Source organism: Platalea leucorodia (assembly GCF_965183815.1).
Source record: "Platalea leucorodia genome assembly, chromosome: 2".
NCBI classification, from domain to species: domain Eukaryota; kingdom Metazoa; phylum Chordata; class Aves; order Pelecaniformes; family Threskiornithidae; genus Platalea; species Platalea leucorodia.
Window position 1 is genome coordinate 124,733,567 of NC_138824.1, and position 21,464 is coordinate 124,755,030.

Below are 21,464 nucleotides of genomic sequence, written 5' to 3' on the forward strand. Positions count from 1 at the left end.
TGCTTCTCCTCTGGAAAATATCTGTGGATGTTTCTTTTTTCCCTGCTTTTACGCTGCCCCTAAAATCTCAGCAGCCTGCAAGCAGTCAGATGCCAGGCAGCCGTTATCTTTGTTTCTTAAGAATTTCTCTTTTTCTTTCCTGGATATTAGCAGTCTTTAGGGCTCCCCTCCCTGGCCTCACAACTCCGCGGGCTCGGGAATAAAAATAAAACGAGGCAGGCATTAATCAGTCAGTGTCAAACGCTTGGAGAAGATGAATGATACGGCAGAGTCTTGGCATTTCCGTTTTTGTTGCGTTGCCTGCATTGCTAATGCTCCTTTCGGCACTGGGTCACTTCAGTGTCCTGCTTATTTGCCTGCAAAAATATTATCCTTGCAGCTGGGGAGAAGGAGGAAGGTCCCACCTTGCCTCCCCCTCCGCGTGGGGCATCACCAAAAAAGCAAACTGTGTTTCCAAGCCTTTCTGGGGGCCACGGCCATACACGGCCTCTTCCCTGCAGAAACCCGTGCTCAAACGTTATGATTCCTCATTTCAGCCAGACAGTGCCAGCTAAAAGCTAAAAGATAAAAAGCTGTTCGTCAAATGACTTAGGTCCAGCTGACCAAAGTGGTGTCCAGGTACCTCATCCCATGGAAATGGCCAGCGTCTAAATGAGCAGCTCAGCAGCTGGGCTGCAGGAGAGGTTTGGCTCCCGAAGCAGCTCGAGCCTCTGGCTGATGCTGCCTTTTGTGGGCACGCCTGCTCCAGAGCTTTACGTGCATTGAGGGGCAGTGGTAGCAGAGGCGACCAGCGGAGAGAACGGGGCTGAGTGAACCTCTGGGGTCAAGAAAACACCCTGGTGCTTGGTGATTTGTCCTGCTTATACCTGAAACCTTCAGCTTTGCAAAATCAAGCTGGAAACATCTCCCTCCTTTCCAGGCAGGGAACTGGCCTCCGGGCAGGGAAGGTAGCCCTGGTTGATACACAACCTGTCATGAAAGTTTCTGAGCTCGGTGTGGGCAAGAAGCCCAGCCTGCCCCCAGCTTTGCAACGCCTGCGTTGGTCTCTCAGCAGGTCACCAACGCCTCGGACAGCTGGGCAGTGAGGGATGTCCCAGCCTCCCAGCACCGCCTGACCCTCACCAGGCTGGACCCTGGGAGCCTCTACGAGGTGGAGATGGCCGCTCACAACTGTGCCGGCGAGGGACAGACGGCCATGGTGACCTTCCGGACTGGTAAAGGTCAAACCTTTCCCTGGGTGTTTTGCTCTGAGTCATGGGAGGGCCCCTCCGAGAGGTCCTGCACCGGCCTTAGGACAAAGGGGCTGTTTCTGCTCTGGAAACCTATCTGCCCTCAGCTTGGAGCGACTCTGTCAGAAGGAAAAGTGGAGGGTGGGGTTGAAATGGGATGGGGAAAATCAGATCTTCCCCTCTGCCTGGGTTGGAGTAAGTCCCTTCCTCCCTCGGTGTCTCAGTCGAACACCTGCAGAACCGTAGAAAATGGGTCTGGCGGGGATGTCACGAGGTCGTTTAATCCATCCTCTGCCTGGAGACAGGATCAGCCCATGGGGGTTGTTCCCAACAGGTGCTTGTCTCATCTGTCCTTAAAAGCTTGTCCTGCACTAAAGGAAACTCCAGGCCTTCCCACGCAGTCTGCTTGGTGCCGAGCTGTCTTTCCCACTGAAAGGATGTTCCAAATGTCTACGCTAAGTCCCCCTGTCCCCTGCCTGCCTTTCATGTCTCTAGCAGGTGTGGGGAATGGCATTCCCCTTGTAGCAACCTTCCCCGTGGTGGTGGGCTTGCTCACATCTCCCCTCAGGCCCCTGTCTTGTGCTAATTACTACCTTCTCAGGCAGAAATCTAGCAACGTTTCAAGAAAACTAATTAAAAGTTTTAGAAAATTAAATATGAAGGGGGCCTATTAACAGTTTAACAAACCTGCCCCTTTAGCTTTAGTTCCTGCCGGCAGGTTGAGTGCTTTGAACCCCTAGGGCTGTTTGAGTCCAGAGAGTGCTTACCTTGGCATCGTGGCTGGGAACATTTTCTTTGCTCATCACAGCAAAAAATTAACTCTGAGACGCGTCTCCGTGTCACTAATGTCACCTCTTCCTTCTGCACAGGCCGGCGCCCAAAACCAGAGATTGTTGCCAGCAAAGAGCAGCAAATCCAGAGGGATGACCCAGGCACGAGCACTCAGAGCAGTAACCAGTCCGACAACAGCCGTCTGTCCCGTAAGGCCCTCCCCGAGCTGCGCAAGGAGGGAGGGCGAGGGGTGCTGGGTCCCTTGTGGGTGGCAGCGGCCAGGCCGTGCTGGGGTTGAAGTCTCTGCTGGGTAAAGCAAGATTGCGCAAAGCTGGATGGGTGGTCTCCAGCTCCTGATGAGGAGAGGTCCTTCTCGGACACCCCTGCCACTGCGCTCGGCAGGCAGTGTGTCTTAGGAGAGCAGGCTGATGCCGCTGCCTGTCCCCAGCGTTAACGCAAGGGCTTGTCAGAAACTCTCTGTCTCTTGCTGAGTTTCACACGGAGGGTTCAGAAAACCCTGCTGTGGCGTCCGCGAATGTGCGGTGCACAGGACCAACAAGCTGCCGTGCACTGGTGGGTGCTGGGGAATGCGAGGGAGAAAGGAGAACCAAGTCCCTGCAGGTCCTGGCATCCTCCTCTCTCAGCCAAGCCCTGACAAGGGGCAGTTAGTGCCTGTTCCAGGGGTGGAGCGTGCTCCATTTGGGGATTTTGCTGCACTGGAGAAGCATTAGTTCCTTACTGGTTAATCCAATTCATTGTTTCCCACCTTTTGTCTGCCATTACTATTACTCACCAGGGCCATTATCGTTTCTGTGAAGTCCCCTCCTTCAATCCCCCACACTCATTCATGTATTGCCTTTTCTTTCATCTCCACAGCTCCGTTCATCTCTTTCCCTCCCATCTTTTGATTGTTTTCCTATCAAATTACATTTCTACAGTTCGGAACAGGTCTCCCCCCGCTCACTGCTGCCACATCAGCCAGGCCTTTCGCTCTGTCTCCAGGCCTGCATCCACACCTCTCACTGCTCTCCCTCCCACGATGGGTGGACGCACCTCAAACCTTGTCTCATCCTACGTTGAGTTGCGAGTGGGAAAGGCGCAAGATGCAAGCAGGAGTAAAAGATGTTTGCAGGGCACAAACTGAAAGGAGTGAGGATTTGGGGGTGCCGGCTCTAATGAAGAGAGAAAGAGGAAAGCATTCAGGACTTAAAGAGCATGTGGGTGGGTGCAGTGCAGGTAGTCCTGCACCCACATACCTCTGAGCTACAGGGTCCTCCAGGCACGGTGTAAGGCACATGTTTCATGTCCTGATGTCTTTCTGTGCCCCTTGCAGCTCCAGAGGCACCGGACCGTCCAACCATCTCCATGGCATCAGAGACATCTGTGTATGTGACCTGGATCCCCCGTGGGAATGGCGGGTTCCCCATCCAGTCTTTCCGTGTGGAATATAAGAAATTGAAGAAGTTGGGAGACTGGGTCCTGGCCACCAGTGACATTCCTCCCTCTCGCCTCTCTGTGGAAATCCCAGGCCTGGAGAAAGGTAGGCAGGTGTTCTCCTCCCTGCTTCCTGGAGGTCTGTAGGAAAGCTGTGGAGTCCCTGTAGGATGGTTAGCCATCTGTCACGTCATGCCTAGCCCCGGCATGTGCGAGCAAAACAAAGCCTCCCCTGCTCCAGCCTTAGATGCATGGGGAAAAGCTGCAGATGCTTCTCCAATTTCTCCAGCTGCAAAGACCAGCATAGATTTGACCTCCCTCAGGGAGGCTCGCGCATGCTTTTCTGTATTACAGGATATAGTTACTAAAGGCATTTGTTTTTGCCATTTACTAGGCAGGACAGAACTTTCCTTAGCCACAGGCAAGACAGATGGGCACACAATTCCCATTGCACTTCATGTGAGAAAAGATGGCATCACTGAGCTGGACAGCTTAAAAGGGCAACATATCTACATCAACTTAAAATGATGTTTGGGTAAAAATTATCTAGGCTTTGAGCTTTTAACTGATGTTTATGTGCTTAATTTCTGTGTAGTAGAGGAAGGATGCCTCCCCATACCTGCTTTCAGGTCAGGACAGCCTTTCAGGCATCTCTGAATCCACCCACACACCTTCCAGAACTGCTACCTGACCTCTAGACCATCCAGAGAGGAACTGGGGAAGGCAAATAAAAGCAGGCTCCATCTAGTACATGGCTGAAACCTGGCTGTTCAGTGTTTGTACTTCAGACAAAACCTCTCTGTAGACTCTCTGCCTTCTGGAGAAGATGTAGCCCCTCTCCACAGTCAGGCCTGTGCTGACAGTAGAAGTCTTGGAAGACTACAATCTCTGCAACTCTTTTATTTCCCATTTTTTCCCCAGGCACGTCCTATAAATTCCGTGTCCGGGCACTGAACATCCTGGGAGAGAGCGAGCCCAGTGCAGCATCTCGGCCATACGTGGTGTCTGGATACAGCAACCGAGTCTACGAGCGCCCTGTGGCCGGGCCGTACATCACCTTCACAGATGCCATCAATGAGACCACCATCATGCTGAAGTGGATGGTAAGGTTTGTAGGGGCCAGGGGAGATCTCTGGCTGTGCAGCAAGCAGGTGTGTGGGTGCCACTTGCCCAGCTTACACATCTGCCAGGTTACCCCACTGGAGCCTGCCACCAGCACAAATGGATCTGGCATCCAATAGCTCCCTCCAGCATAGGAGGACTGGGCTTGGGCCACATAGAGGTGGGGAAGTCAGAGAGCCTAGGAAATCCTTTTTGTCCGAATCCAGCATTGTACACAGGAGGCATTTCAGCAGATAACCTCAGGGTCTTGACCGTTTTGTTCAATAAGCACAGTTCAACAGCGCACGGGGCGGCTGCTTGCTCTCCTGGCCAAATTCCTGGAATCCATTAGCACCTCTGTCTGTCTGTCCCAGTAGTTTCCAGCAGATATGTCCTTCACTCTCACTTGCTGGGTAGCAGTCCTAAGTGCTGATAATCATTTACAGCAGTCCACCCCAGAGGATTCTTAGGAGTGGGCAGGATCTTTTGGATCACAGGCCCAGATCCAAATGTTTCCAACAGCTTAGAGCTTACTCAGAGGGACGCATTGCCCTCTTCTCTCCCAGCTTCTTCTAGCCAGAAGCTGCTACAGGGCAGGATGGGCACTGCTGTTCATTTAAACGCAAACAGTAGCTGATAAAATACTGGGTGAAAGCCAGCGAGAACACATGGAGCTGGGACAGTACTGTCCTGGGTGGGGGAGGAAGGGAGCTGTCTTCAGAAACACGAGTCCTGCATTCACCGGTTCGTGGCAAGATGCAGTTTGTGTGGAAGCCATGAGCCTGCTGGAGTCAAGGTGAGGGTGTGCTTGTCCTTGCCCAGCTGAGGAATTTTTTCTCGGAAGCGTTGGCTGTGGCTGCTGGGAGGGAGAAGAGTACTGGATGCTTGGGGTGACAGGACCAGACTCATGGCTTGTCTGTTACCTGAGAGAAGCCAGGTGTCAGAGTATAAAACAGCTCTTGGAAGGAAGCCCTTACTGTGCAAACCAGTGGCAACACAAGGAAGATCCCCCTGCTGGGTCTTCCTCTTGTCCCATCCCATTTATCCTCACTGCTCCTCACCGAGTACAAAATGAAGTACAGACATCTCTGCTAATTTCTGCTCTCCCTCCTGTTCCCTGCAGTATATCCCAGCCAGCAACAACAACACTCCCATCCATGGTTTTTACATCTACTACCGCCCCACTGACAGTGACAACGACAGCGACTACAAGAAGGACGTGGTGGAAGGTAGGAGATATTGGGAAACTGGTCCCAGCTGTTGGTTCCTCCTGGAAGAGTACTTGGCCAGAAGGAGTCCTGGGTGCAAAAGGCACAAGGCTGCTGCTGTCCAGGCCTGCTTTACCTGGCACTGGGCCGACTGCGTGCTCCCCAAGGAAGCTGACGGCACCATGTGTGTGTTCCCTCCTCAGGAGATCGGTACTGGCACTCCATCAGCCACCTGCAGCCAGAGACCTCGTATGACATTAAGATGCAGTGCTTCAACGAGGGTGGTGAAAGCGAGTTCAGCAATGTGATGATCTGCGAAACCAAAGGTAACCGGCTTCGCAGGGCACCTCTGGGAGCGCAGCCCGCTGCCTTCCCTGCCCGCTGCCTTCCCTGCCTGCAGCTGTCGGAGCACAGCAAGGCAGGTACCATCCCTGCCTGACGGCATGTCATCCAAGCTCAGGCAAGGAGATGGAGGCAGCACTGGGGAGAAGAGAGGCGTAGGTTTGTTGGTGGTGTTGCTCAGTGTGTGTCATATACCCACACCAGTGCTCAGACCCCTTGGGCAGAGTCCGTCACCGTTTCCCTCAGAGTAGTAGTTACCTCTTGTTTTCCTAAGCATCACATAAATGGTGGCTGGAAGCAGAAGGGCTAACTTTCCCTTGCTGTTCCGAACTCCTGTGTTTGGTTATAAGCAGGTCCCATGTTGTCTTCCAGGCAGCTGCACTGTCATGATAGGAACAGCATTAAGTCCAAGTGGGTGCTTTGGAGAAGCTATTGTCCTTTTTCCTTTTGCTTTAGCAGCCCAAGAGCTTGGCAGCTCTGTAAGCCAAGCACAAAGGACTTGTACTGCAATACGCATCAGCCTAGGAAATCCTCTGGCATCCAGGAGCACTTCTTTAAAGCCGCTGTAGAAGTCTGTCCACTCCCCAGCAGTGCAGTCATCCTGGAGCGTGCTGCTCTTCCACCCGCCATGTCTGTGTCTAACGCTCCCTCTCTCTCTTCCCTTCGCAGCTCGGAAGTCTCTTGGTCTGCCAGGTCGTCTTCCACCCTCAACAGTGCCGCCCCAGCAGCATCCCCCACTCAGTGGTGGGCACGGTGGCTTGGGGACAGGAGCCATGGTGGCCCGTTCCAGCGACTTGCCATACTTGATTGTAGGGGTCGTGCTGGGCTCTATCGTACTCCTCATCGTGGCCTTCATCCCCTTTTGCCTTTGGAGAGCCTGGTCCAAGCAGAGTAAGGGTTCTTTCTTGAGGCCTGATTTACAAGATATGCTCTGTCCTGTGGGTAGTTGGGTCAAACACCCCAAACGTGAGGGCTGCACATTCTGGGAAGGAGGGACAGGGTGGGCAGAGGGCAAATCCCAAATGTCCTGTGGAACCCGATAAAGACAAAGGCCGCCGTTTGTCCCTTGTCCTGCTTACCTTGCTGAGAAGGAACCCTGGACTAGAGCAGGTGGAAAGGGGCACTCCCTTTTCCTTCCTGTAGGGCCCCTTTCCACCATTTGTCTTCAAGGGTGCTTTGGGTGCCAAAACAGCTGCCTGATAGACAGCCTAACGCTATCCCTGCTGGGGTTCAAGCAGCTCAACTTTACCTCTGTTTTTGGCCTGAGACTTCCTTTTTTCTCCCTCTGCAGAGCAAACCATCGACATGGGCTTCCCAGGAGCGGGGCTGCTGGTGTCATCCTGCCAGTACACCATGGTGCCTCTGAGGGGCATCTCTGCTCCTCGTGCCAGTGGACATCCCTATGTTAACGGGCAGCCCTACGCCAACGGGGCGCACCTGAACGGCATCTGCCCTGCTGCAGGAGTGGGCTATGCAAGCACCAAGCCCCGAGATTACAGTCCAGACGACGTGCCACAGGTATGTCCACACCCGCGGTTAACAGTTGTTTTGACATGAGCTGGAGGCTGTGGTTGCGGTGAGAGGGCTTCTCCAGACATGCCTGGCACCCTTTGCAGCATGTGGAGGTGGCAAGACTGGCTTCTTAAAAGAGATTTCCCCTTTGCAGTGGAGTCTGAGACGTGGGAGGAACAGGGAGGTCTCCAAAATGCTGGTGAAGAGGTGGTTTCTTGGGGCAGTGCCTCTAAGTATGGAGGAGACAGTGAGCAAAGGCTACTCTTAAGGGAATGGTTCCTGTTTCTCCTGAGCAAAGCTCACAGGGACGGACAATGCTGAGGACGGTGTGTGTAAATAGTAACACAGGCCAAGGCTGTGCCACGGCTGAGACTATAAACTCGTTATCATCCCCCACTGATTCAGCAGTAAGCGTGAAGTGAGTTTTTCAGTGCTCAGTTCCACTCTGTCCTCTGTAACAAAAGAAACCATTTCAGCTTCCTCTGCCTTCTGTCATAAGAGCTTCACCAGTCTGTCCCACAGCTCTGGCTCCCAGATCAGCACCTGCCTCTTAATGCTGCTGTGTGGTGTTGCTCTGCTGAGAATCCTTCTCTCTCCTTCCAGTCACACGAGGAGACCAACGCCTTGCTGCAGGCGAGAGTGCTGCAAAACGGGAATGCCCAGCAAGACTACCAGCCCTCCAGGTTAGTCCTGGCTTACGGAAGGGAAGAGTGGAACAATCCAGTGGGACCCACAAGACTACATGCTCACAAAAGCTCGCCCTCAGCACGGTCCCATCTGTGCCAGTTCACTTGGGAAACAAATCCATGCTCCAGCACTAGGCCTTCTTGGTCTAAATTCTCTTCGTACAGCTCATTCCCCTTATGGTTTGAGGGAGGGATAATTTAATTTTTGAGATGGCCAAGACCTACTTCCCCCTGCCCCCTTTTCCTCCCCCTGCTCCTAAGTGGGAGACTGAAAAGTAGGATGAGAGATCAGCATAACCTGCTGAACAGCTGCCCCGGAATCTGGCCAGGGTCCAGTTGCAGGTGCTTTGTGTCTCGCTGTTCAGATGTCAAGTCATTATTCCCATGCTCCCTGGGAGGCAGTATTCCTCCCAGCTCCCGTGGCACTTACTAGATGTTGAATCATGGATACCAGGGTGCCATCACCTCATTCCCATCCCACAAGTACATCCCAGTTTCTGCTCTTCCCCTCATTTAGGAGTGCTTTGTGTCATTGCATTGATGCAGCTGGCTGAGATGTTACATAGGTTGTATCTTTCAAGAAGGAACGATCTGTGACCAGCGCTAAACCTCTTTGTCTGTCTCCCCAGATTGCCCAACTCAAGAACAGAAGACAGCTCTTTCCTCTACAGTCTCCCAGATGACTCCACTCACCAGCTTCTTCAGCCACAAGATGACTGCCCTCACCTTCAAGAGCACTTTGTTGGCCTCCATCATCCAATGATGGGCAGCAAAGTGGGAGGCCCTAGCCTGGATGGTCGACGGGATCCCCTGTTCCACCAAGGTCAGTGGTCTGGAAAACTCGGTGCTGGCTTCATTTCATCATTTTAGGCTGATCTTGAAGGGAAGTGTCACTGTAGAGCCTTTGATGGCTCTGTTCATGCTCGCTTCCACACTGCAAGGACAGTTTTAACACCGCACACAACAGCAGCCTGGAAAGGCCACACGAGCAGCTGGGGACTGTAAATTGCCTCAGTTAGTTCTAGAGGACAGATTTCTCATTTCTCCAAAGGCTTGAGCTGTTTGCTGTCGGAAGGGCACACACCCGTCTCCAGTTGCAGAGACGCTGTCCTTTAGTCCTTCTTAACTTTGCATTTTCCAGACTGCCAGTAAAACAAGAAGGTCCCTGAAAAATTACATGAATCCTTCTCCCTAGGACCTGATCCATTGCTCCACCTGTAGCGTGGATCGAACTTGTGTGCAAGCGTAGGACCAAACTCCCACATAGCCAGGACTTTGAGAATGCAGTTCCTCCTCTTTGATGAGAGTACCTGTCCGTGAAGTGGACTGCTGACTAGAAAGCTACCACAGCATCTCTCATTTCCGTATGCATTGTAATCGTTTCTTGCTCCTTTCCCTTTCAGGAAGCCCTTGCTGCCTAGGCCTGGTGCCAGTTGAAGAGGTAGAAAGACTAGACTGCTGCCAGTCCAGAGGAGATCTCCATCCCCAGAACCCAGCGATCACATCTTTGGGTCAGGACCTACCAAGACATCTGAACAGCAGCCCGCCACCACTGAGGCCCTTAGAGACTCATTCTCCGACTAGCTAGGGACCAAGCTGCCTTTTGCAAAAGACTTATTCTAAAGAGAAAAAGAGAATGGGTATTTATTTTTGTATAACACTCCTATTTATATATTTATGCACCTGTATATAGATGTATATGTGCCTTTTATAATGCTATGGAGACAGAAGGCATCCTCAGCAAGGTCACAGGAGGGCCCAAGAACCAAGGCGGCAGCTGTCCGTGGCCCCGGGCTGCTCACCAGAGCACAAGATGGAAACAGCAGCACGAGAGATGTCGCAGGACATGGGTCCAAACAGAGCTGCCGCCACCGAGATCTCGCACCCTCTTGCAGTGAGGGCTTCAGGAAGGATAACGCTGTCAAAAAAGGTCTTTTCCTCTCCCCCACAGGAAGGCTTGTCCCAGGAACAGGCTCCTGTGAACGGACTGGAGTTATGCACTCTGCCTAATCAACTTAAAGAACCCTTCACATACACGCCATCTGCAGCCGCGTATCTGTAAAGACAAACCCACGCTTTAACATCTAAAATAAAGGCTTTAGTCTTTTCTGGGGCTGGCTGTATGTGTATCCTCCCACAGAACGAACCTACTCTTTTTTACTTGCAGACAGACAGCAAGCAGGACACCTGGGGAAAGGTGACATTTTCCTGCAGTTACAGTTTTCCAAATAGCCACCCACGCGCGTCTTCTCAATGCCGAGCTCAGGAGAAGAGGGACAGCCACTACCTGTGTCAGTGAAGTGACATAAAACTTCTAGGGAGGAGCACAGCTAGAGGACGTTTTCACTTATCTCCAAGGACAGCTGCGTGAGTTTGGTGATGATGGGGGGAGGCAGACAGACACCCAAATCTCTGCAAATGTTGTTTCCTTATCCACCACACCCCATCCTGGGGTTTTCCAGCTTCCAAAGCTTTCAGCATCCAGGCCTGTGGATAAGGGATAAGCGGTTTCCCTTAAGGAAACAGCGGATGCTCAGCACCTTCGCAGGGCCCCGCTGTGCGGGCAGGCAGCACAAGTAACCTTCCTGCGGTTGTGCCGGGGCCAGCGGGGGCAGGTCTTGTGCCTGGCTGGGATAGGGCTGGATCCTGGCTGAATGCTCCTCTGGCTGGTGTACGAAGACCAGCGGCACAAGGCAGGGAGTGGGGAGGAAGAGCAAGAGCAGCTGCAGGTTGTTCAATCTATTTAATTAAAAACTAGCAACAAACCCCAGGCCTCCCTGTGCAGCCTCAGAAGCTTTGCACTGGAAGAACAGTGCAACGCAACCGCTCCGCTTTGGGGTCGAAGGAAGTTTTCACAGTAAGGCAGGGTAAGTGCTGTAAATGATCACACGCTGCCACCGCACCGAATGCCAGAGGAAAAACCAGAATAAAACCTGAAAATGTACAGAGCCTGGCTCACTCTCGCTCTGATCAGGCAAACCAGTGCAATTACAGGCTGACTTGGTGTTTGCTCTACCCTCCTCACGCCAGGAAAATACCACGTCCTGCACTATAGTGCAGTTTCCCACTGCTGCAGAGCAGAGGCAAGGGGGAAAGTCTTTGGCTGGCTCCATCTGAGCGCTGTAGGCCCCGAGGAGGAAGCTTTCCCCAAACACATAGCACTGCCCTTGGCTCGAACTCGCTCAGTGAGCAGAGAACTGCCATTGCTGCTAGGGTGTTCAGCAAATAATGACAAAACACACCCTTAAGGCAGACCTCTCTTAGTATTTTTGAGAACACAGGTACCAAAGCTATATCTGCCCATGTGAAACTCTCGTATCCAGCCTTCGACAGCCGCTGTTCCGAAGAACAGGCCTACGCATACGTGCGCACACACGCGCAGGGCATCTGCCCCGTGCAAACCTCTGCGATGGCCTGGTAAGAGCATTTACTGGTTGTATTTGCACTTTTTTATTCCGTATCTGTCACTACAGTCATGTTTTGATAGGGGAAACAAATATAACCCTTGACAACTAAACCCCTGCATAGCCAAAGCAATTCCTGTCCCACTTCCAGGGATTACTACTGCCACAGTTAACCACGTCCATTTTTAAGGGACACGTGGACTGTTAGTTACCGTTTCTGGCGTAAGAACAGGGAATGTTTCAGCTGGTGTCTCGGAGTCCTGTGGTGATAAAGGTTGTAGAAAGAGGCACCCATCTTTTCTGCTGAGGAGAGTGAGTTCTTCTCTTAAGCACCCATCTTTTCTGCTTAGAAGATTGATTTCTTTTCTCAGGAAGGCTGTGTCGTGAGCCATGCGCTTGAGTCGCGACTCCAGCCTGGCCTTCTCTTTGATGTCAGTAGTTCGGGGGCCCTGAAATTCTACTCCCTGTAAGGAGAAGAAAAAAAAAAAAAACTCCTATAAAACACGGGAAAATGAACGGTGGAAATTTATTTCAAGCAGGAAAGTGAAGCTTTCCAAGAGGCAGGACAGCTTCATGACTTCTCCGCTCCTCAGTCAGAACTACTTGGAAGTCAGAGTGAGGGACCACTACTCAGACTGTCACAGCTGGCTGCCTTATTCCCTAATACAGAGCAACAAAACCACTTTAACTCATTTGGCTGTTTCCATGTAACAAAGGAATAATTTTGACCTGCTGCAAGACGTTTTCTCGTTAGAAATAAGCTGAGTTTGTTTCAGTATTAGAAAGCAGCTAAGTAAGAAGTTAGCAGAGAAGCTTCGGTATGGCTTACTTCACGATCAGCTCATTTATCTCCCTTTCTACAAGACCTGGAGCAGCCGTTCAGCCCGGGCCACGAGGCAATATTGGCCCGAACTGCGGAGCAGGATCTGAGACCGGAGAGCTGGCGAGGGCCAGATGATCCCTTACCCATTTCGGAACAGTCCCAACCCTGCATGCAGTACGGCGGCTAAAAGGCTTACCAGATCATGCTTTAGTGAATCCAGCTTAGCTTCGAGTTGCTGCTTTTCAAGGCAGAACCGGTTCAGCTGCTGCAGCTTGCTGGTGTTTTCGTTTGTCAGCTTCATTAGCTGCCGCCGCAGGTCTAAGATTCTTTCCTACAACGATAGAAAAGGTTGAGCTGGGGTGAGAGAGGACAAAAAGCGTGACGTGGGGAAAAGTGTGACACAACGTAAGTGTCACAGAAGGGAGCTAAACAACGGGCTGATCCTGCACACGCCACCTGATCCCACAGTACCTTCCACGCAACCTGTCCTTTTCTTCTTTTTTTTTTTTTTTTAATATTGCAAATGCCTAAGTATTTAGGTAAAGCAGTTAGGCAAAAGTGTAGGAAAGAGAAAACCATGAGGTACATAATACTTCGCTAGGTATTACGCTGGTTCCTACACCTGCCCCAAGCCAGCATAGAAGAGGAACAGAGAAGGCCGGGGCTATGAGTTTCCACTTTGAGATTTGGCTCTCGTATCCAAATCTAGAGGGAGGACGGGGTTCTTTGCCTAGCTACAAACACAGGACAACCAGGAGAGCGAGGAACTGCAAAGCTGCTTGACCGCTCTGCTCTCCTGGAAACGTGTCATGCTGCACAAACACGCAAGTCGTGGCCAGGACGGTTCATTACAAACCTACTTGTGTCCTTGCTGACGTCAGTTAGAGAAGTCTTGAGCCAGATCTAGACGCGTGCTGTGTTGAAGGATACCAGACGAAATTCCCTAAGGAGCAGTGAATACCCCCCAGCAAGGCTAAGCCCGGAATGTGGTGCCAACTGACACGAACAGGAAAAAGTAGAAATCTCAAAACCTATTAGATATATGTATAAAGGTGCTGATTTTTTACTGCTCAGGAGGAAAAAAAAAAAAAAGAAAAATCTTAAGCCAATTTAAAACAAGAGGCATGATACTTGCTCAAAGAGAGATTTTTCTGGATCTTTTGTGATCCACCCTTGACTGTTTCTAATTTTTCTCTCTCCATATTTTTAAAAGGACAGAAAACAACAGCATTCTGTAAGGGCAGCATAAGAGCGTTGCCTGCGTGCACCACGGTAGCCGAGTCTTAGGCCCGGCAGATGGAGACAGGCACTTTTCAGACTGCCCAGACTAGCGTACTAGGCGTGAGCCTAGTTCTCAAATAGCTCATCACCAAAGGCAGTGGGAGGAGGCAGTGGGTGCCGAATGCCAGCTGAAACCCAAAGGAAAGCACTCTAGAAGAACTTCACATCGGGACTGAGCCAGAAGGATGCATTTGAGGAAAGTCAAACAAGGAGGTCATCAACTACGTCCATGAGAAAATAGGACGTGTAGCAGTAACTGGAGCAGAGGTAGGAACGATGATGGGAAATGGGAGATGGACGTTATGGTCTATTAATGACAGGTGAAAAAAACCCAACATGAACATGTTCACAAAGGATTTTGGTGTAACTATTCAGCCCCAGGGAAATGGAGCCTTAACAGATCATTGCAACGCATATGTCTTCCTCCTTTTCCGGCTCCTTACCTCCCACTCTTGGAGCTCCTGGGAGTGTGCATATTCCTTCTCCATTATTTGCACTTCCAACTCTTCCATGCGTATGTTAACAGAGTGTGCTTGAACTGCTTCAAAATCAACGAGCCAGCCAAACTTCTTCATCATCAGATGATTGCACTTCTCTTCCAGTCCTAACAGAAAGGGCACGGCACAAACGGCAGAACTGTCTGTCTTTGGTTAATAAGAATTTCGGCCTTACCCCCAGCTTTTCGTCTGAACTCTTTGGTATTTGCTCTGTAATAAATAATTCACACAAAACCACGCAGAGCTCACAACTGAATCGTGCCGTCTGTCCTTGCCCGTGGTCACTAAGCCACACTCTAAGCCAGTCCTAGTCAGCCACTCCCACATCAGAGGCGATAACAGGGCCTCTGCAGGTTTGGTGGTGCTAGACACAGCTTTGGGTTTGGTCCTTGGGACAGCGTTTCGAATGGGGCTTGTTTCGTTCTTATGTTACACAGAGGAGGAAATTGCCAAAAAAAAAAAGCTTACGTGGCTTTGGGACAAGTACTTTTTTCCTGGTAGTTCTGGTTTACAGCCAGAAATAGCAATTGTGTGTCCTGACTTCCAGTGTCTCGCCTCAGTCAACTCTCCTTACACTAAGTTCCCAAATTATTTAACAGCCCACTGACTCTGCAGTGCTGGAGAACTACCAGTACTTCATCAAAGCAGTCCACTTGATTTGCACTTTCTGTTTTATTTTCTGCAGTAACCAGCTGTGAGATCTGGGCGAGTGTAAAGGCAGACATCTGTTGAGTTACTCACACCCAGCGAGGGGGGCAGGATGAGCATTAGTATGCCGTGCTGTTCAGAGACTGTTACTCACGTCGAATCTTTATCGCCATCTCCTTTTTGTCCTGGACAAGCTGCTTATGTTGTTCCTGGGCCTTCTTATAGATCTCTCTTTGCATTATCTTTTCGTTATGTAGGTCCACAATTCTCTTCTGCAGATACTCTAAGGACTGGTTGGTGAACACCAAAGCCTGGGAGAAGTCACGGGGCATCTCCCCATTAACCAAGTACTCCACCTGTGAGAAACAGCCATAGCAAGGCTGACTTGAGTTATTAAGGGTGCTGGCGACCTCTCTGGATAGCAAACGTGTGAGCTTTAGAGAACTAATGGGTGAGGTAATAGTAAGCGTGGGCAAAAGTCTCACGTTTTGGGCCAGGGAATCGCTACCACTCAGCAAAGCTCAAGGACTACTCAGAGCTGTGATGGATGCCTGCGTATAAAGCTGTCTGCCCCTCTATAGCACCTGGAACAAAGAGGGAGCGAGGGACTCCCTATCGACTGTCTGCGCTTTTGAACGATCGGGGAGCTGCGTAGTCAGGCCTTAGACTCTTCTGGCTTTATTACCAACCTTTTAACGAAGGGAGATGGAACAAATGGAGAGAGCTGAGCTTGCCTTAGAGGTCTATGAGCCAGAAGCCTGTCTTCTCTCTCTGAGGACAAGATTTAGCCCAGAGGAAATAACAGTATTGTCTTGAGTTTTCCTCTTCATTTTCTACTTATCATCCCTGCGCTAACAGCTGTGTAGATGAATGCATTGCATCCAATCCAGCATTCTTGAACTGGGCAAAACTCCCATTAGTTTCAATAGTTTGGGGCCTTTTTTTGTTGTTGTGTTGGGGTTTTTGGGGTTTTTTTTTGGTTGTTGTTTGTTTTTGTTTTTTTTTTTTTCCCCAGGAGAATATCAGTAGGTATGGACCTGAAGGAAAATCCCATGCCAAACCTATAAAGACTTGAAGACTATGTGCATTTCAGCAATGGGCTGACCTGCCTGTCCTTACCTCTTTTCTGTCAGTATGAGAGTAGAGAAGGAAAAAGAAAAAAATCTAGAGGAAATAGCAGCGTGCAGTTCAATTAATGGCACTTCACTCCCAGGAGACGATGGTGAATCAAGAACTAAGGGCCCCAAAGAACAGTGACGCCGTTGTTTAGGTGTACATCAGCCATTCTGCACCTGCAGATCCACGACATCTTGAATTACCTGATGGAGTTTCAAAGGCACAACTACATAGAGCTCATTCAGTCTCTGCTGCTTTTCCCACTGAAAGGTCTCCAGTTCCCTCTCTGCGGTGTCCAGACTGGTTTCCACTACTTTTGCCTGCAGAAAGACAAATTGTGGACAAACACAAATCCTGTGGTACTCAACTACATAAGGCAGCAAGGTTCTATGTTGGGAGTCCCTGATCCAAAGGGAAAGAAGTATAGACAAAAATGCTCTTTTTGCATACTATGATAGATGAGTTTCCTAGGCAAACACCAGGGTCATCGACATAGTGAAGCAAGATTCTATCCTGAATACCTCTGTACACATGTACACTCATAAATATCTCCTTAGTAGAGAAGCCCTGTGTGTATCAAAAGACAGCTGCTTTGTTTAGTGTCTAAAACAATTCTAGATCTACAGAGCCTGCAAGATATTTTTTATTGTGTTATGCCTGGAAATGCTTATTGATTTTGCATGAGAAAGAAACAATTCCGACTCAAATGTCAGACCCCAGGGTGAATATGTGGCAGCTGGCACTTCGGAAAGCCTTTAAAAACTAAACAAAAAATGTTGTAAGTTAAGCATATTTGATGGAACATTTTTGAGACACAATAAAAGCAAGACTTGCATAATGTTATTTTGGCAGAACTCTCTCTCTCCATCCCGGATAACCCTTCAAATTAAGATATTTTTGAATTAATATAAATCAAATGTCTTGATGAATGCAGGAGCTCAGAAAAGCTAAAAGGAAAACTTGCACCAAGTGAGTTTATTCAATGATTACTGTGACAAAGAGCAAAAAGAAATAGGTGGAAGAATAGCATTTTTATGCATTTATTTTAACCTGCATTTGTGTTAGGATCAGGATTCTTTACTCTCTCCATCCCCACACAGCGGCAGAGAGGATGGGCCAGGCTACATCAGGTGTTGCATCCGAACCAGAGAACCCAGTTTCTGCTGCTGCACGATGGTTCGACAGCTGGGAAGGAACTGGGCCCAAAACCTGGCTCCAGCCCCACAGCAGCTAAGGTCGGACCACCTTGGTTTGCCCTTTGAGGGGGACAGGTGACCCGTGTTGAGCTGCCTCCTGCCTCGGTGCTACCAGAGATATCTCTACCCAAACTGAAGCCTCTCAAAGGCTTAGAATTTTGTTTTTAAACCTTAGCCAAAATCACTAGCACAACATTTTCACTGTAATGGAGCCAGCTGATGCTTGCTGAGAAGAAAACACTACCATACCTTTTTGGCCAAGGCATTATATTTCTTTCTGAGGTTAGCAGCAACTTTCTTCTCCTCTGTTAAAGCCTTCTCAATGTCTAACCGCTTCTGCCGGAGCTGGATGGTGTTTTGGAAGAGGGCCTCATTGCAGTCTGAGATGGAAAGAGTCGAAGAATAACTTAGTTTCGTTATGACTGTGCTATAGTTACAGGCTCGAGCTAGTAGCTTCTCCTACTGCGCACATTGCCCAGCGTTCCCCACAAGAGGACCATGCTCTCGGTTCCCTAGAGCTTTCTCAAACATAAAGCACATGGCCATGTTCCTCCATGAGGGGGTGAATGTCTTAGGTGGATCTTTTTTTCCTTACATTCAGTCAAGACAGTTTGTTTCCAGAAGTAAGACTAAAGGCATCAAAGCCAATATTAAAGCCAAGTGCTCAAAAGTTAGCTTCTGTAAGTAATGCAGTCCTATTCATTAATACACGCTACAGTATAATCTTCAATTATGTGAACTTGTAGCTGTTTATCCATAGCATCCTTCACTATAAATGACGAACTCGCTGTAGGGATCATTTATAGCTCCATTTGTAAATGAAGCTGGGGTTCATAGGACCCGTTTCATTTGTTTCATGATAAGGAAGACCTGTGAATTTCTAACGCAGTGATTTCAGTTGTGTTAATCAAGTCAGCATTGTCAACCCAAATCAGTGGGCACAAGGGGAAAAAAAAAAGTAGTCCAATAAAGGCAAAGCAATTTACACATAAGGAGACAAATATGAAGAGGCTAATGCAAAATGTAATTTCCCCGTTAAATTAGTAATTTGGACTTTTTCAATAAAAAGTAAAAATCCTATTCATTTCTTCCCAACATTTCATTGAAAAAAAAGAGATGAATGAGGAATTAATAAAAAATTCAATTTGTGAAAATGATGTTAAAATCCAATTTAAAAAAATACGATAAGGTAATTTGTTGGTAAGTTCTAACTGAAAATAAAGCAGTGTTGTTACCTGGTCATTGACATATCACTCAAAGACTTTTTTTAAAACACCACCACCCTAAACTAGTTTAAGAAAAGGGTGGGGGGTGGAGTTGCTTGCCTTGGTGGAATGAATGAACGAAGAGGCTTTTGCAGAGGAAAGCTCCTGACTTTGCAGATACCCAGAAGAGAGCAGCCTAGCGACAGGCAGTTGTTGCATAAATCCACGAGGTGGTAACAAAGAGCTGAATTTCACACCAGGGTCGGGTCCCCGCAGGACTTCCCTGATCCAGCGAGGCCAGAGAGCAGCTACGGCCTCGCTCCAGCTCCCCTCCCGAGAGGAGCCTTTTCTCTCCAGAAAACAGCCACGAATGGTTCTTTATGGTGAGTGGTTCTTTACACAAAATAATTAATTCTTAGTGCTTAGCCAAGTTCTATTTTTCCAAACTTTTTAATTAGGGTACCCTATATTACCAGCGGTTTTCACTGTCTTCACTGAGATCTCCTGGGGAGAAATGCTGCCCTCGGGAGGGGTACACACATTCTGGCCCTCGATGGCATTAATATGCAGCGAATAATGAAAAATTCTGTGTTTTCTTTTGAAACACACAGTATTGCCCCTAAAGCTAAACAAGTAGTCAACCCAAGAAAATGATGGCTTAGGTACTCTTTGGGCAAACAGAGTCGTCAAAGACTTCATCTTCAGATCCAGAATTTTCTTCATCAGTCCCCAAGCTGGACTCTTCATCATTCTCCTCTTCATTCTCATCTTCTTCATCTGGAAGAAGAGGACAGTACTGCTGGCTTGCAGAACACCCCCAGCCCCACTAGCTGTGCGTTATGCCAATGTGCTGGTGAACACAATCCCAATAATCCATTAATCCATGAAAGATCACCCCGGTAATAGGTGGATCCGGGCACCTTGTGCCTATTGCATTGATTTGATATTGTCACAGAAAGAAAACAAACCAAAACAAAACAAAAAACTGAGGGAGAGAGATCACCTAGTAGTGCCAAATGCACAGACACAGGCACATTCTTGGGACTTCCTTCAATAATGTTTCTTCTCTTTATATGTGCTAGGAATTTAAACCTTGTAGGTTTACCATTCTGCTACAGAGATTCATCAGCCAAGCAAAATACAGAGTCACAAAACTGGTACAACAGCATCACCGTCATCGGCACTTTTTGCTAATCATGTCCCATTTGAAATCAAAAGCCAAATCAGAGAGAGCGCACAAGTATTTTAGCTCGGTACGACTGCCTAGCCTTAACAGTTTAAAACTGAGTCACTAAGATAAACGAAATCCTTTCATATTATGTTTACTCCTGTGACTAATAGGTGACTGCAGATTAGATCTCTCGTTAGTCAATGGACAGATTAAAGGAGAATGTCATGAATGTGGCAGACTAATCACTTATCCAGAGTTCCCATTGGTACAGCATAGGGAGCAGCTATTTAAAGCCTTGCCCCGTCTTCATACCAATTATCAGTCCTCAGTATTGACTTACAGGAAGTAAATTGCAGGAGCTATCATCAGAGCAAATGTAGTCATGTTAGAAACGGAACTACACCCTTGTTACCACTCAAAATGGCTGCCACAGAACGTGGGTCGGTATATAAACAAATCCGGGTAAGTCTGACCTATGGTTTTTTGAACCGAGAGCAGTGCTGCGTGTACCCAGGGCTCCAGCTAGACCGAGAGACATTTACTTGACCACACAGAAGTATGTGTAACAAATCCATAAACCAAAAAGAACAGTGTCTCCAACCTGCTTCTCTTCCGTCTTCTTTTTTTTCCATGCAGTTGATTTTCTTTTTCAGAACCTTGGTCAGAAAATGGGCAAACTCGTTGTTTTCTCCAAGGGATGCTTGGAAGTTGGCATAAAGAGCTTTCTCACATTCCTGGAGCTTTACAATCTCACACTTTCTATCCTCCATCTGTGCAAGGTAGCTGTTCAATTTTGACTAAACAAACAAGAAACCTACTTCAGTTAAAAAGGTACAACCCACATGTGTGTGCATATAGGATATATCTGTGAAGATCTGGAAATGCAAAACTTGACTTTCTCCCTTTAAAACCTGTGCTCCAATCAAGCAAAACCTAGAAGTACGTTCTTAAATTTAAGTATATGATTTGTCACCTATTCCATCATTAAGTACCTATTAAAATACAGCTGTTAAGACTATGAAAAGATAAACTATTGGAGGTTAAAAGCAACCATCCTAGGTTGACCATCACGAGTTTCTCGTTTTCCCAAATTTAGCACTAGATGCTGGATGAGTGCTAAAATGAAGCAAAGAGATGCCACCATTTACTTTATGGCTTGCTTTTGTTTCAAGCCATGAATTAGTGGTACTGTTAAATCCAGAGACACGTGGCCTACTTACTCGCATAGCCTCCTGCTCGCTGGTGAGGGTGTTAACACGCCCCTGGAGAAGGTTCTCGTGTTTCTCAAGGTTCTTCAGGATAAGCAGCTCTTCATACCACGTGATGTAGCGCAGGTCGGCGATTTTCATCTGCACATCCAGCTTCAGTTTCTTGTGCCGGAGAAAGCGAAGTTCAGCATCAAAGTTGATCACCAGTGTGTTGATCTGGAGCATATGAGAGAGGCAAATGAGGAGCTGGGAAAGTATTAGGAGTGGAGCTAAACATGTAAAGCTAGAGAAAGGAGCAGAAGGGAAAAAGTCTCTCTGCTGAATAAGCAACTTGCCCGTAGTATTTACTATGGATTACTGAAGTGCTTAGAAATACAAAATTAACCCCAAATGTGTCTTCGTTCTCAGCACAAGAGTAAAAGAATCACCGGGGCTTCACAGGAATGTTTCACTGCATCCCACCCCGCCCCAGAAGTATTTTACTCTTCAGAGAACGTTTTACAGTAGCCTGAAGTAGTTTGTGTAACAACCCCAGCTGTAGCAATAAATACATGTCTTTTGCCTTGACGGACTTCTTTCGGAATACCTGCCAGCTCTTCCCTTAGACATTTACAGTTAAATCAGTACTAGCA

General features: G+C 48.6%; 2 protein-coding genes across 2 annotated transcripts in view; one reads left to right on the forward strand and one right to left on the reverse strand.

The window, feature by feature from the left end:
* The window catches only part of BOC (BOC cell adhesion associated, oncogene regulated), a gene marked incomplete at its 3' end in the record, with an annotated part of 56,210 nt that extends 46,339 nt beyond the window's left edge, over nucleotides 1–9,871 (forward strand). The window contains exons 9-19 of the mRNA XM_082304490.1: nucleotides 1,052–1,214; nucleotides 2,099–2,209; nucleotides 3,334–3,540; nucleotides 4,356–4,537; nucleotides 5,659–5,764; nucleotides 5,947–6,069; nucleotides 6,755–6,976; nucleotides 7,377–7,603; nucleotides 8,201–8,280; nucleotides 8,913–9,110; nucleotides 9,691–9,871. Coding sequence (XP_082160616.1) covers nucleotides 1,052–1,214; nucleotides 2,099–2,209; nucleotides 3,334–3,540; nucleotides 4,356–4,537; nucleotides 5,659–5,764; nucleotides 5,947–6,069; nucleotides 6,755–6,976; nucleotides 7,377–7,603; nucleotides 8,201–8,280; nucleotides 8,913–9,110; nucleotides 9,691–9,871 — 1,800 coding nt within the window. The remainder of the gene's footprint in view (nucleotides 1–1,051; nucleotides 1,215–2,098; nucleotides 2,210–3,333; nucleotides 3,541–4,355; nucleotides 4,538–5,658; nucleotides 5,765–5,946; nucleotides 6,070–6,754; nucleotides 6,977–7,376; nucleotides 7,604–8,200; nucleotides 8,281–8,912; nucleotides 9,111–9,690) is intronic.
* Nucleotides 9,872–11,872: 2,001 nt separating this feature from the next.
* The window catches only part of CFAP44 (cilia and flagella associated protein 44), a gene marked incomplete at both ends in the record, with an annotated part of 51,571 nt that continues 41,979 nt past the window's right edge, over nucleotides 11,873–21,464 (reverse strand). The window contains 9 exons of the mRNA XM_082336648.1: nucleotides 11,873–12,151; nucleotides 12,707–12,841; nucleotides 14,235–14,395; nucleotides 15,091–15,292; nucleotides 16,256–16,372; nucleotides 17,498–17,628; nucleotides 19,120–19,230; nucleotides 20,226–20,421; nucleotides 20,845–21,048. Of these exons, the coding sequence (XP_082192774.1) occupies nucleotides 11,873–12,151; nucleotides 12,707–12,841; nucleotides 14,235–14,395; nucleotides 15,091–15,292; nucleotides 16,256–16,372; nucleotides 17,498–17,628; nucleotides 19,120–19,230; nucleotides 20,226–20,421; nucleotides 20,845–21,048 (1,536 nt within the window). The remainder of the gene's footprint in view (nucleotides 12,152–12,706; nucleotides 12,842–14,234; nucleotides 14,396–15,090; nucleotides 15,293–16,255; nucleotides 16,373–17,497; nucleotides 17,629–19,119; nucleotides 19,231–20,225; nucleotides 20,422–20,844; nucleotides 21,049–21,464) is intronic.